At 59.2% G+C, this 17879-nt stretch overlaps 2 protein-coding genes across 4 annotated transcripts; one reads left to right on the forward strand and one right to left on the reverse strand.

Moving 5' to 3' along the window:
* Positions 1-4844: 4844 nt before the first annotated feature.
* Positions 4845-12327, reverse strand: STXBP2 (syntaxin binding protein 2). 2 transcript variants are annotated; one of them, XM_012641490.1, is made up of 19 exons: positions 12251-12327; positions 10956-11005; positions 10606-10687; positions 10022-10098; positions 9770-9848; positions 9579-9682; positions 9241-9389; positions 8998-9082; positions 8777-8907; positions 8581-8688; positions 8268-8325; positions 8064-8129; positions 7870-7950; positions 7200-7338; positions 6658-6767; positions 6112-6207; positions 5434-5519; positions 5162-5319; positions 4845-4990 (listed from the first exon to the last, which is right to left on the reverse strand). In XM_012641490.1, exons 1-19 carry the CDS (start codon positions 12285-12287, stop codon positions 4905-4907), a joined length of 1782 nt encoding a protein of 593 aa, XP_012496944.1. In that variant the 5' UTR covers positions 12288-12327; the 3' UTR covers positions 4845-4904. The 2 variants fall into 2 exon arrangements, with proteins under 2 accessions (XP_012496944.1, XP_012496945.1); XM_012641491.1 differs by lacking the exon at positions 12251-12327 and adding an exon at positions 11117-11178.
* A 3417-nt stretch (positions 12328-15744) lies between these two features.
* Positions 15745-17869, forward strand: PCP2 (Purkinje cell protein 2). Of its 2 annotated transcripts, none has more exons than XM_012641363.1 (4): positions 15745-16092; positions 16656-16770; positions 16982-17106; positions 17684-17869. In XM_012641363.1, exons 1-4 carry the CDS (start codon positions 16039-16041, stop codon positions 17801-17803), a joined length of 414 nt encoding a protein of 137 aa, XP_012496817.1. In that variant the 5' UTR covers positions 15745-16038; the 3' UTR covers positions 17804-17869. The 2 variants fall into 2 exon arrangements, with proteins under 2 accessions (XP_012496817.1, XP_012496818.1); XM_012641364.1 differs by lacking the exon at positions 15745-16092 and adding an exon at positions 16500-16556.
* The last annotated feature ends 10 nt before the right edge of the window (positions 17870-17879 follow it).

A 17879-nucleotide genomic window follows, 5' to 3' on the forward strand; every position in this document is an offset into this window, starting at 1 on the left:
ACTCCCCTAGAGTAACCAAGAAATGGGGGAGCAGTTATGAAACAACCCACACCCCCTTGATTGAGGAACTGTGGATGGAAGGGAAGGGGTGGGGACAGGGGGCCGTCTGGTCACAGTTTCCTGGAATAAAATTGAGCCACCGGCCTCCACCGCGTGCCTCAGGACTACTCATGTACTAGCTCCCGAATTCTCCCCCAATAGTCATGTGCACATTGAAGAGGTCACCCGGCCAGCTAGATTTCAGAGCCAAACTTGTCTGATGCCATAGTCCTTATGCTTCTAGAGATGGGGTCTCACTCTGTCACCCAGCCTGGAGTGCAGTGGCATGATCATAGCTCATTGCAGCCTCAAACTCCTGGGCTCAAGTGATCCTCCTGCCTCAGCCTCCTGAGTAGCTGGGACTACAGGCATGTGCTACCGCGCCCGGCTAATTTTTTAAATTTTTTGTAGAGGTGGGGTCTTGCTATGTTGCCCAGGCTGGTCTCAAACTCCTGAGCTCAAGTGATCCTTCTGCCTCGGCCTCCCAAGTAACAGTTGTGAGCCAGCAAGTCCAACCCTCACTTTTCACCAAAGATTTGTCCCACCCATACCACAGCAGGCAAATCTGAGGGGCACAGGGACAGCTCTGTGGAGGCCCACCTGATCTGTCTCCTTCCCATCCCTTCCTGCCTTATCCTGCCCAGGGCGCCGGAGCAACAAAAGCAAAGGCTCCCGGAGGGTTCAAGGCATCTGGGTGGTTATGCACAAGGAAGCTGGAGCCTCTTCCTGGGATCAAGTCCCAGCTCAAGGCCACTAGCTGTGAAGCATGAGCAAGTAGCTAAGCACCTCTGGGCCTTGAGCTTCCCCACCTGTAAAATGGGAGCGTTATTAGTGACAACCTCAAAGAGCTGTGGTGAGGACTAGGTGAGTGTTTTATGGGCATTTACATCAACTATATAATGCAGGGCCCTGCACATAGTAAATGCTTCATAAATGTTGCCTTTCATTATTATTTTTCTAGAAGTTTCCTGGCCACCAACAGAGGTCGGGACTCTCATCTCAGAAGGGAACTGCGGACCCCCTGAGGTGGAGAGACTCCCCTGCTAGGATTTCCCTTTCCTGCCCAGCCCACACCCAGCCCTGGGGAGGGACCCCACATTTCTGGTCCCACCAGAACGGAACCTCCCCACTCGCAGGGCGATTTCCTCACCCAGACGCCTTTTCACAATGTTCTTGGCAGCGGCTGTTGGTTAACTTGTGTTTTAAGATTTTGAGCAACTTTACAAAGAAAAAAAAAAAAGAAGGAAGCTCCCCTTGCTTCCTCGATGTCGGGGTTACCCTGGGGACTCTGGCCTCCCTCCTGCGCTCATCTCACTTCCATGAGCTGTCTTAGCTAATTGAGTCACACCACTTCCTTTTCCTGTCTGGGGCCACTAAGCCCCCTTTGGGGGCCTCCAGGCATTTCTTATTTTGTCCCCATTTCTCTGTCCCAGGGTCTCTGGTTTCACCATCCCACAACCCCCTCTCCCGGCCCGGCCAGCAACTCTCATTTGCCCTGCACTCTCACTTTTCTTATTTTTTATTTTATTTTTTAGAGATGGGGTCTGGCTCTGTTGCCCAGGCTGGGGTTGAAGTGGTGCAATCATAGCTCATTGTAACCTCAAACTCCTGGGCTCAAGCAATCCTCCCACCTCAGCCTCCTGAGTAGCTGGGACTACAGGCGCATGCCATCATAACGGACTAATACCTTAATTTTTTTTTTTTTTTAGGGATGGGGTCTTGCTATGTTGCCCAGACTGGTCTCGAACTCCTGGGTTCAAGCGATCTTTCTGCCTTGGCCTCCCAAAGCACTGGGATTACAGGTGTGAGCCACCACACCCAGCATATTTTTTATTTTTTCTTTATTTATTTTTCCTCATTCTTTTAAAAGCTGAGCAAGTTCAAGACCACAAACCTTTCCCTCTCACTATTTCAGTGAGTTATAATATTATTCTAGAAAGTCTCCTGTGTACCACAAGGAGGAGAACTCCCACCCTGTGATGCATATAAATACAGGTGATCACTTCTGTTCTTACCTAATGATCATAATCATTAATAATAATTAATTACAATGTAACCGCAAATGACCCTCAGACCTGTCCTCATTTCAGGCTTCCCTGCTGAGATCACGTGTCTAGTTGCCTCAGGGAGTCCCACAAATAATACATTAAAAAACGTATCAGGTTGTTACTTTGTGTTCAGACCAAGTAGCTGCTGAGGGAAAGAGAGAAATTCTTCTTTTGAGAATCACAGCTAATTGCAGCGGAAGGAATGATAAAGTTGGAAATAATCCTAAAGAGATAATGGATTAAGAATCGATGGTTGTTAACATCTTTTTATTTTCTTTCTTTTTTTTTTTGGAGATGGATCTTGCTCTGTTGCCCAGGCTAGAGTGCAGTGGTGTCAGCGTAGCTCACAGCAACCTCAAACTCCTGGGCTCCAGTGATCCTCCTGCCTCAGCCTCTCAAGTAGCTGGGACTACAGGTGCGCACCACCACACCCGGCTAATGTTTTCTATTTTTAGTTGTCTGGCCAATTTCTTTTTATTTTTAGTAGAAACAGGGTCTCCTTGCTCAGGCTGGTCTCGAACTCCTAGCCTCAAGGGATCCTCCCGCCTCGGCCTCCCAAAGTGCTAGGATTACAGGTGTGAGCCACCACCCCTGGCTTGATGGCTGCTAACATCTTTATGTGAAGAGTTACTGGTGGCTAGGGACACACCCCGAACCCACCGATCAACTGTAGTGAGGGGACATTATGGATTCCCGATGTGCTGCAACAGGAAGTACCCGGCCCCACCAGCAGTGCATTATTCTGGCTACAGCTGAACCTAATTCTAACAGAGGCTGTAGCTCTGTCCTCTTTATAGGGGAAACACGAGGGCAGGAATGGTGAGAGAGAAAGCTGCCAGCCAAATCCTGAAGAGGGCCATTCCCCAGGATTGGAAAAAAAACAAAACAAAACACACCAAGTAGCAATAAATACCGTGATGCAAAGATTTGGAGGAACAGCATGGCAGGTAAGGAGAGTGGCGTGTGCAAAGGTCCTGGGGTAGGAACAGTGTGGTGTGTGTGAGAAACAGCAGCCAGCCCAGCCAGGAGGTAGGAAATGGAGTTGGGGAGGGGACCTGGCAGGAGGTAGAAGACGCTGGGTTTTATTCTCATAGGAGGGTTTTTGTTGTTGTTATTGTTGTTGTTTGAGACAGGGTCACTGCAGCCAGGAACTCCCCGGCTCAATCGATCCTCCTGCTGGGCCCAGCGGTGTGAGCCACCACGCCCGGCCTCATGGGAGGGTTTGGAGGATTCTGCCTAATGAATGTGGAGGGCTTGTTGGGGATACCCGGTTAGATCCTGAAAAATGTCACCTGCTGGGCCTCACAGGGATCCATGAATATTTGCAGAATCAATATTTGTCTTTAGGGCAGACACATGACGTCATTTAAGTATAAATAAGGGGCAAGACGCGGAGGCGGTTTAAGCGACAGTTGTGTCCCCGCCGAGAAGCACTGGATAACCCCTGACCTACTTCCCTGTCGCCTCTAATTAGGGTCACCCCATCTCCAGTTACAGGCGCCAAAGATCAAAGAAACCGGGGGAAAAAAAATTGAGCCACGGCGCCCCCTGGCGCCCACGCCACGTGCCTACAGGCGTCGATCCCCAGGGCGAAACTACGCCTCTCCCCAGGGGGGTGAGTTTGAAATGTTAAACTTTAAAATCATGTCCCTCCGTCTCCCACCAGTTAAAAGGCATCCCCTCCGGAGGCTGGGGCCGGGAAGCAGCGCATCTAGGCCGGGCGTCTCCCCCAACCCCGTGCACCTGCCAACGCCGCGCGTCCACCTTTCTGCCCCTGGTGGGACCCTAAGAGCGCAACTGCCAAATCCTGGTAGTGGGATCCTAACAGCACAACCGCTGAACGGGAGGGGTGTGTGCTTCGCTCAGGCCCCGCCTGCAAAATTGTCTGTGCAGTTTTTTCCTGGAGCGTCCTTCGAGTTCCCTGAATTCTCAAAATGACCTGTGACCTCAAAATCGAGAGGGTCCCCTGTCTCCGTCCGGGGTTCTCCTGGTCGCAGTCTTGGAGGGGCCACGTCCCCAGAGGTGACCAGATGGGAATAAGCAGCGAGCCACCGGGGGCCGCCAGGCCCAGCTTCCCAACCCGACGCCCCCTCCACAGGTCCCCGTCCCCAGCGGGGGCTTCGAGGCCTACATCAGAGACGTGGACACCAGCCTGCCCCAAACTCAGGCCCATTCTACAGTTTCCTATTGTACCAGCAGGGACTCAAAATCCTGAGGGCGGCAGGTTAATAAAAATACTCTGCTTGTTAATAAAAATACTAACAGATCTAGTCGAGGGTCAATACCCTTCCCTCCAGCTCCCCTGGGGAGGGGGGGTCTCCCTGTCGCTCTGTGGATTTTGCCTCCCCTGTGACCTCCCCTCGCTTCCCTGATTCCCCTTCATTTTCATTCTCCACGCGAACTTTGCCTCCTCCAGGAAGTCTTCCATGATTACGCCCCCAGACTGGGTGGATTAGGTTGTCCTGTGGGCTCCCACAGCACCGCCTGTTGCCTCAGATGACCTACCTGGCTGCAAACAAATACACCCAGTAAAGGGTCTGATAAGTCCTGCAGTCAAGAGTCCCTGAGAACCCCCTGAGGCAGGGAGAGTGTATCTCACATGAATACCGGCTCTGACACCAGAAGCCGGACAGATGCCCTCAGGGGGCCAGGGAAGGTTCTGGGAGGACAATAGGGCGTGGTGGGGTCTGAGGCTCAGATCTGGCCCAGCACAGCTCCTGGGGGCTCCCTTGGAAAGAAAGTGAGGTGTGCGCCGGCTGGCAGAGAGGAGGGGACAGTTTATTTCTCTGCAAAGAGACAGGGTGGGAGGGGACAGAGTCAGGGCAGAGCAATGTCTTCTAGCTTCTGGTCCAGCGTCTTCAGGTCACTGAGGAAGCGGGTTGGGGTGAGGATGTGCGAAGAGCCTGGGTGGGAGAGGAGGGCTGGGAGGTGGGGGCGCTGCCTCGGCCCCCCAAACACCCCAGCCAGGCCTCTTGGCCAACTGAAGACTCAGGAGTCTCGAAACCTGGGAACGTAGGAGTCCAGCCCCCCGGTGACCCCTTCCCTGGGATCCAAGCCCCAGCCTGGCTACTCACCGATGAGCACCTCCCACTTGCCCTCGGTGGCCCTGGTCACCTCGTAGGCGGCCCTCATCTCCGACATGGCCACACCGCCCACAACGTACACGATGAGCCGGGGCCCCGCCCGGGCCTCGACACCCGCCTTGTTCTTGTGCCAGTGGCCAAAGCGCGCACTGTGCGTGGGGAGGGGACAGAAATTAGTCCAGGCAGAAGACCACCCCCCACCGCCATGACCCCCAACAAACATGGGTCTGGGTGTGGGTGGAGGCCCTCCCCAGCACCCTCACCTGACAGCAGCCTGGGAGCTGGGCGTGGGGGCGGGGTCGGACACGAAGGGCCACAGCTTTCTGTCCAGCCGGTCCTCCACGGCATCCTGAGGGCCGGAGAGGGAGGTTTAGGGAGGAGCCCGAAGCCATGGGGCCTGGGTCTGGAGTCCCCTTCACGGGGCGGGGGGCGGGGGCTATTCAGGGGCCCTGTTCCTGGCAGACAGGAACCACCATCTGAACCTTCTGCCCCCTGGGGACCCAGGAGTATGGATCCCCAGCCCCTCAGGGCCCCAAGAGTCCAGGCACCCAAGGCCCACTGGGAGGCAGGAGGTGGCAGGACTACAGCAGGACAGCCAGGAAGCTGAGCCCCTGGCCCGTTACTATCTGATGCCACCGATTTCGGGTGCCAGCAGGACCAGGGACTGCTGCAGGAAAGGGCTCCCAGGGGCAGGGGAAGAGGACACAAAGGGACACAGCGGAGACGGCCAGCAGGTGGGGGGCCCCTCTGCCGCCCCAATTCCTCAGCTGCGGGCTTGGGGTGCCCCCCTCGGCAGAGCAGGCTGGTGCCAGGGGAATGCCAGCAATGAGGGATTTTCCCTTAAGCCCCGAGGCTTAGCGCCGGGGGCAGGAGGGAGGCTGAGCCGCCGCAGGGATCAGGGGAGGACTGGGGCCCTGGTCCCCCGCCCACCGGCTTGGTACCTCCATCACGTCCTTGATGACAGGGGTCCAGCGCGACAGCTGATAGGTGGGCTCTGTGCGCTCCCGGCGCTCCAGCCGGCTGGAGGTCCCGGAGCCCTGTGGGCGGGGCAGGGTGGTGGGCACACAGGGCCAGAGAGAGATGGGAGAGGCTGAGCCCAGAGTCAAGCCCACACGGGAAGTGGCTGTGTGCGGGTGTAGGGGGGATGGGGAGGTCCTCAGAGACCCCCAAGAAGCCCCAGGTCAATTGCGTGCCCTCCCCCCGACGATGGGGACCCTACTACCCAACCCTAGGACTCAGACCACGTGCCCTGCACCACACCACAGCCAGGGCCTGTGTGGCGGTGACCACACCTCACACCCCCTGCCCTGCCCACTGTGTAACCCAGGATCGGGGACGGCCCTGGTGCCCTCTGGTCCCTAGACCAGACTACACAGAGCGCTCTCTGTGCCCCAGGAACCACACCGTGCCTGTGCACCCCAGGGCGGGTGACATGCTCTCCACCCCACAGGGCCCAGGCCCAGAGCCCACGCCCATTGCTGGCGTACCCCGGGGTTGGTGACGGTGCCGCCCAGCTGCTCCAGGTTGCGGATGAGGCTGCTGTGCGCCTGCACGTTGGCGTGCTGGATCAGCTTGGCCAGGTTCTCCTCGCTCACACCTGGACGGGGGTGGAAGTGGCCACGGCCCTGGGTTCAGGGGGCCCGGGGACTCTAATGGGCGTACCCTGCAGTGGGGAGGTGCTCAGGGCCGAGGGACTCCTGGGGCTAGGGTTCTGATGTCGGGGGCACTCTGGGTGGGAATTCCCGAGGGGTTAGAGTGGGGTGTCCAGAATTAGGTGAGGGGGCTCCAAGTCTGCGGGAGTCACAGATTGAGGGTCTGCATGCCAACAGGGAGCCCTCGTGTCAAAGGGCGGATCCCAGGTCAACAGAGGAAAGTCTCAGAGTCTGGGGGCGGTGGGGGTAGTATCTATGGGGTCTGCTGTGCCCGCTGAGTGGAGGCATCCCAAGGACAGGGGAGTTGCAGGGTTGAGAGCTTCCCAGGATTCACCGGTGAATGGGGGCATCCCAAAACCCCCACACCCCCCACCCACCATTCCGTAGGATGATGTAAAGCAACAGGACCCGGATCTTGTCATAGGCCGGCACCGCCGCGTCCAGCAGCACCGGCACGATCAGCTTCATGGCGTCCTTGATCTTCTCGCCCTCTGCGTCAGAGCCCATGGCCAGGTCCTGTGGGCAGGGGGGGCAGCTGTCCTGTCTGCCGTATGTGGGGAGGGAGGAGGGGGCACGGGGGCATTCCCAGGATCACTGACAAGATGTTGGGGCCCTGCCTCATCCTGGTACCAGGTTTCCCAAGGCCCCACCCCTATCCAGGAACAATCTCTCCACAGGCTCCACCCCTGACCCAGGTCCCACCTCTCCAAGGTCTTGTCTACCTTGTCAAGGCTCCACCCCTGACCCAGGTCCCATCTCTCCAAGGCCCCGCCCACCTCATCAAGGCTCCACCCCCACCCAGGTCCCATCTCTCCAAGGCCCCGCCTACTTTGTCGAGGCTCCACCCCTCACCCACATTCCACCTCTCCAAGGCCCCCCCATTCCAAGGCTTTGCCCTAACCCTAACCCTAACCCAATGCACAGGCCACACCCCTGTCCCGGACCGCCTCTCCATAGACCACCCCCAACCCCCACCTCCCCACAAGTCCCACCTCTCCCCAGGCCCCGCCCCTCCCGAGGCCCGCCCCCTCAGCACGCCCCGCCCACCTGCTCCACACTGCACAGCTTCTCCACGCAGCCCTTGAAGCGCTTCATGCAGTCATCTGCTAAGTGCAGGTGTGTAGAATACTGCGTGGTGGGGGCGGGAGTTGGGGTAACAGAGGCCGAGTCAAGGCAGAGCGCGGATGGCCTGAGCATGGGTTGAGGCCCCCAGGCAGCCGAGGTGCTCCCCGCCACCTCACCTTGTTCAGCTCTTTTTGGTACTGTGGCATCTTTTTCAGGATATGGGACAGATCTTTGATGTTGGCCTGGGGGACAGGGGAGTGGGCGGGCTTGAGGCCAGGCCCCGCCCACCCGAGGCCCGTCTGCAGGCTGGGGGATCCAGACAGCAGCCCCACCCCCAACATTGGGAGGGGGCTTCCCTGGAAACGCAGGCCCTTTCCTACCTTGTCCGTGGTCAGCCTCTTGCTCTCGCAGAAGGTCTTCAGGAGCTCCGTGACCCTCCTAGCCATGAGGGTGGGCAGGGGTGAGGCTGGGGACTGGTGGTGGCACTGTGGGGTGTGGGGGCCAGGGGACGCATGTCCCTGCACCAGGCCATGGGTAAGCCCTCCCAGGGGGGAGGAGCATCCGGGGATGGGGTGAGGTCGGAGGACAGTCCAGAGTCCGCCTCAGGGGCACGGGTGCAGCCAGGGGTCCCACGGCTACGTACCAGGCCCACAACGGGGGAGAGGGTGGGGGCGGGGCGGGGCGTGCACGCACTTGGACACGTCTGCGATGTGCATGTGCCGGAGCTCCACCCATAGGTCGTCGTCCTCGTCCAGCAGGACGGCCTTCTCCCGTGCCTCGCTCAGCCCCGTGGTCTCGTACCTGTGGGGGAGGAGGGGACATGGGGATCAGGGACCCAGGCCGGTGGCAGTGCAGGGGGAGGGGGAGGGGTGGTTCCGGGGTCGCCCACCTGTACGTGTCCTGCTCAATGTCCAGCAGGTCATAGGCCATGGCCTGGAACGTGAGCTCATGTAGCAGTGGGGACACGGGGTCAGCTGCACGGTCCATGATCAGCAGCTGGGAGCGGGTTTTCTCAGGGCCCTGGGGGTGACAGTGGGGGTGGGGGTGAGGACACTGACCCTGACCTTGGCTGGGGCCTCACCCCACCTCCCCATCACACCCCCGCCTCACCTCGCCCAGACTGGGAGTGTCCGCCTTGAAGGCATTCAGCTTGGCCAGGACAGAGTGTGCCAGCTGGGCTGTGTCCTCTGGGCCTCTGGAGGTGGGGCAGTCACACACGAGGGACATCAGGATGTGGGGTTGGGGCCAGGGTGAAGACCAGGGCAGGGGGCAGAAGAGAGGTTAAAGGTTGGGTGCCAGATGGGGTCAAGGGGAGGAGGTGGCATCAGGGCGGGGGCTGGGCAGGGTCCCCACTTGCGGTATCGGATGGCCGGGTACTCCTGCAGCGTGGCGCATAGGGTGGCGATCTGCTGGGCCAGCACCTCGAGCTGCCGTGCCCGCTCCCCTGCCCGGAAGGGGCAGTAAAGGTTGTAGGTGCTGTGCGGGGCATCCAAGGAGAACACCTGGGGGACAGAAGTGCAAGGGGCCACTACTATCAGGTGCACACCACCTGCCTAACTTCTGCTACCACCACCTGCAGCTCCCCGGGGTGGTCCCTGGTCCCAAGTCTGCTTTGCCAGCCCCCAAGTGATGCCTGGAGGAGTCAGGGGATAAACCCCCCAGCCCCTGCCCAGGACTGGCCCGCGCCGCACCTGACCCTCGTAGGGCAGGAAGGCAAGGTGGATCTCTTTCAGCGTCTTCACTGCCTTTGCCAGACGGGAGCGTCCCAGCTGACTGAACAGGGCATCAGGGCAGGCTGGGGTGGGGAGGAAGGGGGTGTCAGGCCAGAGCACCCTCATACCGCATCATCCCAGTCCCCACCCCCTCCAGTTCTCTCACTCACTGTCAGTGAAGAAGACGTGTGCCGCTTTGTAGGTGAAAGTCGGGGTCCCCTGGAAGTCTGCGATCAGGGCCTGAACTGACTGGGGAAGGCAGGTCACTCTCTGGGCCTGGCCCTGCACCCCCCAGACCCATCCTCTCTGCCTGGGCCTCCCAGCTGCTGCCCGTCCCCCACTGCATGCAAACCTGCACACAGGCATGCACACACGGTCACGCGCACACGAGCACACACGCACACGCTCCATCATGCAGGCACCTTCTCCGTGGGACTCAGCAAATAAATGGCCTCCAGGCTGGGGATGGGTTCTCGCCGTTTGTTGATGTCTTCAACGACTGGTAGGGACAGAGGAAGGGGCACATGGGGAGTCTCAGGTTTGGGGGGTCGATGCTTCGAGAGGAAGGTTAGATGCTTCGGGGGGGCTGAAGGAGGTACCTTAGGACCTCTTAGGGATCACCCAGCTGAGAGGCACACAGACAGGGTTCTGCATACTTCACGGTCGCATTCTGGGCCCCCACATTCAGAGTCCACCCTAGGAGTCCTACGTGGGACTCTACACGGGGGCTGCACAGTCGGGGAAGCTGGCCCGTCGGGGATCAAAGCTGGGAAGTCCTGCACGGCGCAGGCACCCACACTCAGCTGGCAACTTCAGGGAATGTACTTGGGCACGCGCTCCGGGCTGTCTGCGCAGGGGGCGGCAGACTTGGAAGTTCTGGACAATTTAAGGGGAATCCCACCCTCAAGGGCTGCACCCCATGGGGGCTCTACATTCAGGGGGTCCCACACTCGGGTTCCGTGTGGGGAGCGTGGGGTGAGGTGGCGCGCTGGGGCCATCCACTCACTGGTGATGCCCTCAGCCAGGATGTCTGACATTTTGCAGCAGGAAGACAAGATGCGCATGCTCGGGTGGTCCATGATGAGCACCTGCAGGGGTGGATGGACAGATGGACTGATGGACAGACAAAGCGGGGAGGAGGCCACAGCTGGGCCCCAGGAGGGGCCAAGGCAGTGGGTGGGGTGGACAGTTTCAAAGGCCAGCTGGGCAGGACCCATCCACCCGACTCCATTCCTGGGGACTAGCAGCCTCTTCCTCCCGGAAGGGAAGGGGAGTCCCACATTCAGGGCCATCCCCGTGGGCCTCAACAGGACAAGGGCTGCCCCTGGGGCGCTCAGGCATCTTCCTCACCCCTACCTTCCACTCCCCATCCTTCTTGACACTTCGAATGACTCCACTCAGGATTTCTGCAGGGAAGAGAGGGGAGGGCTCAGGATGCTGCTCCTCGGCCCCACCCCACCCTACGCCTTCTCTGCCTGAGGGCTAGACCCCACTTCCTAACTCACGCTTACGCTTACCCCTAACCTGCGAGGTGGCTCCTGGCATCACCCCCAACTTACAGACAGGGAAACTGAGGTTCTGCGAGGACAGGCAACTTGCCTAGTGACTGCGGCAAACGTAGCCACCGGAGAAATATGTTTCAGATGAAAGAAGTTGAAAGGCCAGCTCACCTACAGGTCTACCTGCCTCCAGGGCTGGGCCCTCAGCTTTCCCACTTGCCACCTCAAGTTATCCCTCTCTGGGGGTTTCACCCAGACCTCCACTCCACTTCCATCAGTCCCCCCTGGGCTAAGACGCAGGACCCCTGGTTCCCAGCCCTGAGGCGTGCCTGGCTGTGGTTACCCTACCGCCCTCCAGCCTCAGTTTTCTCATCTGTAAAATGGAATCACTGGTTTTTCCCATCTCCCCATTAAGCCCTGTGTAGACAGGACTCCTTTTTTAGCTGGAGGGCAGGGAGGGTTGAGCCACAGACTGCCCTGCCCAGAAGAAAGAGTGGGGAGAAGGGACCGAGTGGCCCGGCCGGCCATGTCCACTGTTATCAGGACCGCCAGGGCGGAAGAAGCAGCTGAGGCCGGAACTACCCGGGGTGGGGGAGGGGAGACCTTCCTCCCTTCCCCCTCCCCCCAAGGACCCTGGTCCGCCAGGCCGGGACGCCTGGGTCCTCGCGCTGCATCCGGGCTGCTGGGGATGGGGCAAGCAGGAAGCTGTCCCCCACACCACCCCCACGGGGCGTGGACACGCTCCCTGAGCGCTCACAAGCCCCGGGGTCACTGACCAGCAAACCACGGGGCCCCAGGAATCCAGTCCCCAAACTTTGCCCGGCTCCGAGACCTTGCAGTCCGGGCGTCTAGCTGCATCCTCCTTCCCTGCGCGGGTAGCCTAGGAGGCCCGGGAGTCCGGGCCCGAGCCTACGCCACCCTCTATGTGTCCCCTTCGGGTCCCCGGAGTCCAGTCTCCCAACTCTGTTCCGCTCGGGCACCGGAGAGCTGGAGTGTCCAGCTGGGACTGAGTCTCCGGCCGCCCCCTCGAGGATCAGGTGCTCGAGCCCGGCCCCCAACACTCCCCAACTCCCGCGGTCCCAGAGTCCGCGCGCCCCTGGCCCCCGTCCCCCAGGGAGGCACTCAGGAGCCTGGCCCAGGGGAGACACTCACTTTCCCCCACCACCGCCTTCAGCCCCGAGGGCGCCATCTTCCCCCAGGGGCGCTGTCGCCGCTTCCGGGTCTGTCCCAAGGTGGGGGCGTGGCCCCGCGCGACACCCACGTGGACCCGGTCCCGCCCCCCGCGCACCTGGCCCCGCCCAGGCCGAGGAAGTCGGGTCCCTTGCCCCGCGGACCTGCAGGTGCCGTCGGAGAGGCACGTCCCGACGACACGCTCGGAGATTGGAGCTCAGGCACACGCTCCCCCGGCTTGTGTGACCGCGAAAGCGGGATGGCAAACAACCCCTCATCCTCCCCAGGCCTTTGCGTCTGCGGGCTGTATTTCACAGTGCCCACTGGAGGCCACGGGGCCACAAACCTCTGAGCCTGGGACTGTGATACCCCTGCCTTCTGGACCTCAAAGTTTAGGGGCAGCAGCGTCAGGCTTGGACATTTGATCGATTCAGGAGGACACCTAGTGTGTGCCCGGCACCTGTGCTGTGCATCCTTCTCACTGGGTCCTGCCGGACACCCGACAGGGAGTGCAATGCAGTGGAGGAAACCGAGGCTTGGCAGGACCCATAGTCCAAGGCCACATGCTGAGTGAGCCTCCTGGGATTTGAGCCAAAGCCTGTCCCCAGAGGAATGCTTGTCACAGCCTCACACTTTCCTGGGTGCATGCCCACCTAGCCTCATGGGCCAACAATCTACATACATCAAAGGCTTACACACACACACACACACACACACACACACACACACACACACACATTTGCATTCGATTTGGAATCTCAGGGCCTCCTCCTGCTGTGTGTCCACTAAGGGCTGATGCCCTGTCACCTAGAGGGCACACCCATACAGATGAGGTCTCAGATTTAAGGTGTGACATATGTGTGCAAATACAGACTCCTGCTGTTCTGAGCTGGGTCCTTGATGATGAAGCGTCAGCAGGTGCCAAGCCCTCTGCCAGGGACATGGAACAGACAGGAGTGAATCGTGCCAGATGGCCTGCTCGAGTCGCATTTAACATTGATGGGGGGAGACAGAAAAGAATCGATTCTGCCCTCAAGGAAACAAACCGTGATGTGATAGCAAGTGGCACCAGGGTAGGGTGCCACTTTATTGTGGGCGGGTGCAAAGGGAGGGCATCTCTGAGGAAGTAGCTTTCAAACTTACCCGTGAATGACATTAAGAAGCTGGGCTGGGTGCGGTGGCTCACACCTGTCATCCCAGCACTTTGGGAGGCCGAGGCGGGAGGATCGCTTGAGCCCAGAGTTCAAGACATAGAGAGACCCCGTCTTGACAAAAAATTTTAAAACTTAGCCGGGCATGGCGACACGAGCCTATAGTCCCAGCTACTCGGGAGGTTGAGGCAGGAGGATGGCTTGAGCCCAGGAGTTTGAGGTTCCAGTGAGCTATGATCATGCCACCGCACTCCAGCCTGGGTGACAAAGCAAGACCCTGTCTTGAAGAAGAAAGAGGAGAAGGAGGAAGAGGTGGAGGAGGAGCTTAAGGAGGTTGTGCAGCTGGAGGGAAGGCAGAGAGAGGAGCAGGGCAGGAAGTGAGGTCACAGGCCAGCAGGGGCCAGACTTCTGTAGGAGGAGGACTAACCCATCTTGGAACCAGGGTCAGCAGGACTTTCGGTGCTAAAAATAGGACAGTCACAGGCAAACCAGGACGGTTGGCCACCTTAGGTAGAAGTTGGGGCTCTTTCTGTCTTCCTTTCCCCCTCCTTCCCTTCCTCTTTAATAGCCTTACTGAGATATAACTCACATACCATACAAGTCACCCACCTAAACCGTAGGAGTCAATGGCTTCTAGTATATTCCAGGTTGTACATCCGTCATCATCACCCATTTTAGGACATTCCCATGACCCCAAGGTGTTTGGGTTTTATCTTGACAACTATAGAGAGTTTTGAGTAGGCAAAGGTGGGGTCCCCTTCAGATCCTGGGGAGGGGGCAGTCAATAGGGCCTGTCTCCCCCACTCTACTATCCTTGGTGGGGGTGACCAGTGTCTTCTGATGTTATGGGCTGCACCGTGTTACCCCCAAAAGATATGAAGTCCTAATCTCCCGTATTTCAGAATGTGGCCTTATTTGAAAATAGGGTCCTTGTAGATACTAGTTAGAACAAGGTCATACTGGAATAGGGTGGGCCCCTAATCCTATGATTGGGGGCCTTATAAGATGACCATATGCCCGCCTGATTCTGTGAAGGTGGTTAAAAAAAAAGTTACACCATAATTCTAGCACGCTGGGAGGCCGAGGTAGAAGGATCACTTGAGCGCAGGAGTTCGAGACCAGCCTGAGCAACAGTGAGACCCCATCTCTACTAAAAATAGAAAAATTAGCCGGGCATGGTGGCACTTGCCTTGTAGTCCCAGCTACTCAGGAGGCTGAGGCAGGAGGATCCCTTGAGCCCAGAAGTTTGAGCTTGCAGTGAGCTACGATGACACCACTGCACTCTACCTGGGGCAATAGAATGAGACTGTCTCAAAAAAAAAAAAATTAGCCATATGAAGACAGGGACACAGAGGGAGTGTGCCATGTGACCACAGAGGCACAGACTGAAGAGCTGTAGCGACAAGCCCAGGAACACCAAGGACATTAGGCAAAGGCAAAGAAGGACCCTGAAACCTGTAGGGTTTCTGCCAACACCTTGAGTTCAGGCTTCTGGCCTCCAGAACTTTGACACAGCAAATTTCTGTTGTTTTAAAAAGCCATCCAGTCTTTCTTTGGCATTTTGTTCCAGCAGCCCTAGGAAACTGATACAACCGATGAGGGACAGGACATCTCCTTGGCGTGGAGGTAGAGGGTGTGAACATCGGTCTTCGTGGGGTGGTGGAGCCTCGGGCAGGGCTGGTGATAGCACAGCCTGTTTATTCTGGGAACAAACTTCCACCGGGTTTCGAGGAAGGCGTCTTGAGGAGGGGATGGGGACCCCCCAGTGGCATCCCTTTCTAGGGAACTGAGGGAAAGGCACGGCAGCTCAGGGGAGGGGACACGGACCTCCTCTCCTCCCACCTGCCTCCCTCCCTGGGAGTGTTGCCTCCCGTTCCCACGCAGGGCTGGGGTGATGGGTCAGAGGCAGCTCAACTTGGCACTTGGGTGGCTCGGGGACAGGAGATCTCAGACTTTCTTGTCTCAGGGCCTGAGGTGGGCAACCAGGCCCCAGGGACAGTGAGCAGGAGGAAGGGTGGCCAGGAGAGCCCTTGGGACACTGCCAATGACACAGAGCTGGTGCTAGGCTGGCCGGTGGTGCCCAAGGTGGGTGCAGAGAGGAAGGGGGGGGTCCTGGGCTCCAGCTGCTTCTTCCCCTGCCCCCTGCAGGTGGCCACTGCCCTTCCAATAGGAGGAGGCCACAGGAACCAGTGAGGGGACCCAGGTGGCTGGGATGGGGACATCCTGCACTGGTTCCCACTGGTGGACTGCACTGGGTAGAGCTGGCCACTGCTCTACCCTGTCGGCCTGTCTTCTCCAAGCATAGAGACACTGCTCTGGCCTCCTGGGACAACCTACCTGAGAGTCCCTGGGGCCTGCTAACTGCTGCTGGGCCCAGCAAGGTCCAAACCCAGGTCACTCTGTCCCTACCCCCACGCCGGACCCAGCATCATTGTGGGCAAACAATTATCTGGATCATCTTTATGGGGCTTAAGCTTGGGTGGGAGCAGATGGGGCATGAGCTGGGGATTTGAGGCTGGGGGGGTAGATCCACACCCCCACATCCTGGTCATTTAAAAGCCCCTCTCTGGCACAGGGCCGGGGCAGAGGCCACAGGAAAGTGGACAGAGCCCAAGGGCAATGACAGACCAAGAAGAGAAGGCAGAGGAGGGGGGCTCAGCCCCCTTTGCCAAGGTGAGAGGGCCTCGCCCCACCCCCAGCTCCTCAAGGTCCCAGAGCCTGTGATTGCCAAGATGAATTAGTTTGTAGGGCACCTAATTATCAAGCCAGTCTCCTAGGACCCCCTGACCCAGTTGCCACTGTAGGAAGGGGCTGGTGGGCTTGAGTGTCTGTGTGACTGGTCCCTGCCCCAGGGCAGAGGGCAGGGCTCTAGGCTGACCTGTGAGAGGGAGGATGCTGGGACTTGGGGGGGGGGGCCCTGGGCCATTTCCCTGGTGCAAGTCCCAGCTCCCAGGCCACCCACCTGGCAGGCCCCAATCTAGGACGGCGGGATACTGGCCCTGAAGCCTGTCCCTTGGGGCGGCACCACGTGAGGCGGCACTGCTGGCGGGGGGCCCGGGGCGGGGGCCGGGATTGGGAAGGAGACTCATGTCTCATTTGGAGCAGCTCTGCAGAGCAGATCGGCGGCGGGCACCATGGTGAGAGCTGAGGGGCAGAGTGGGAGGTGGCCGGCCTGGAGGACAGGGGAAGGGTCCCCGAGCTGAAGGGCCAACTAGACCAAGTGGGTCTGTCCCCAGGAGGGCTCCCCGGACCAGGAGGGTTTCTTCAACCTGCTGAGCCACGTTCAGGGTGACCGGATCGAGGCGCAGCGCTGTTCACTGCAGGCGGGGCCAGGCCAGACCACCGGGAGCCGTGAGCGTGGGCACAAGGGTGCTGTCTGAGGGAATGGGGCGGGAGTGCAGAGGTGCAGGGCGAGTGACCATCTGGGGGGCCCTGAGGGCACGGGGTGGGGGAGATGACCATGCATCCTGGAGGTGAGGGGCTGGGGATGGTGGCCCCAGCTGGGCTATGTCCTCCCACGTCTGCATATGTGTCCACCTCCGTGTGCCTCTGCTCCATGCAGAGGGTGGCCCCACACCAGAGATGGACAGCCTCATGGACATGGTGGCCAGTACCCAGGGTCGCCGCATGGATGACCAGCGTGTGACAGTCAGCAGCCTGCCTGGCTTCCAGCCCGTGGGCCCCAAGGTAGGTGATATTCTGCCAGTGCTGAGCAGAGACCCACCAGGCTGCCCATCCCAGCCAGGAGTGAGAGGGGCCTGCCCCCACCTCTGTCCACCATGTCCATGGCCCGCGGACATGCCCCTGACTTCAGACGGAAAGGGCGTGAGGTCATGCAGGAGCCATGCAAGTCTCAGAGCCTTGGCTGAAACTCACGGCTCCTGCCCCCACGTCTGTGGGAGGGAGGATGCTGGGACTTGGGGGAGGCTCTTGGGCCATTTCCCTGGTTTGGGGGAGGCTGAAGGGAGAGAACAGGACCCATTCCTGGGAAATCGCACCCAGAGAGGAGGACACGTGAGCACACGCACAGGAGGAACACATCTGCACAATCACATGTGTTGATGTCACATGTACTCATGCACAGCCTGGGTTCCGATCAAGACCCCAGCGAGAGCCCCAAGGCCTGCCACCTTACACCCAATACCATCCTAAGTAGCGGGTAATGAAGGTTAACATGGATGAATGCGGGACATGGGTCCACACCTGCACCCTCTCTGCAAGGTTTGCGTCACCTCTGTCTTGGCTGATGCCTCTTCATCCACAGGACGGAGTGCAGAAACGAGCTGGGACCCTCAGCCCCCAACCCCTGCTCACTCCTCAAGACCCGACCGCTCTCAGCTTCCGTCGGAACAGCAGCCCCCAGCCCCAGACACAAGCCCCCTGAGGGCCTGAGCCATCCTGGGTCCCACTCGGCCCCCGAAAGCAGACAATAAAACACTTCCATGAGTAAAAAGAAACTG

Source organism: Propithecus coquereli, unplaced genomic scaffold (assembly GCF_000956105.1).
Source record: "Propithecus coquereli isolate 6110/MARCELLA unplaced genomic scaffold, Pcoq_1.0 Scaffold164, whole genome shotgun sequence".
In the NCBI taxonomy this organism is placed as follows: Eukaryota; Metazoa; Chordata; class Mammalia; order Primates; family Indriidae; genus Propithecus; species Propithecus coquereli.

What these genes read in the sequence shown, in the direction of transcription:
- PCP2 (XM_012641363.1), top strand. Translation starts at nt 16,039, where the DNA reads ATGACAGACCAAGAAGAGAAGGCAGAGGAGGGGGGCTCAGCCCCCTTT. An exon ending in AGGCCAGACCACCGGGAGCC is followed by an intron (nt 16,771 to 16,981) that starts GTGAGCGTGGGC and finishes TGCTCCATGCAG; the next exon opens with AGGGTGGCCCCACACCAGAG. An exon ending in TCCAGCCCGTGGGCCCCAAG is followed by an intron (nt 17,107 to 17,683) that starts GTAGGTGATATT and finishes CTTCATCCACAG; the next exon opens with GACGGAGTGCAGAAACGAGC.
- STXBP2 (XM_012641490.1), bottom strand. Translation starts at nt 12,287, where the DNA reads ATGGCGCCCTCGGGGCTGAAGGCGGTGGTGGGGGAAA. An exon ending in CCGGCCATCCGATACCGCAA is followed by an intron (nt 9,083 to 9,240) that starts GTGGGGACCCTG and finishes CCCCACCTCCAG; the next exon opens with AGGCCCAGAGGACACAGCCC. An exon ending in ATTGAGCAGGACACGTACAG is followed by an intron (nt 8,689 to 8,776) that starts GTGGGCGACCCC and finishes CCTCCCCCACAG; the next exon opens with GTACGAGACCACGGGGCTGA.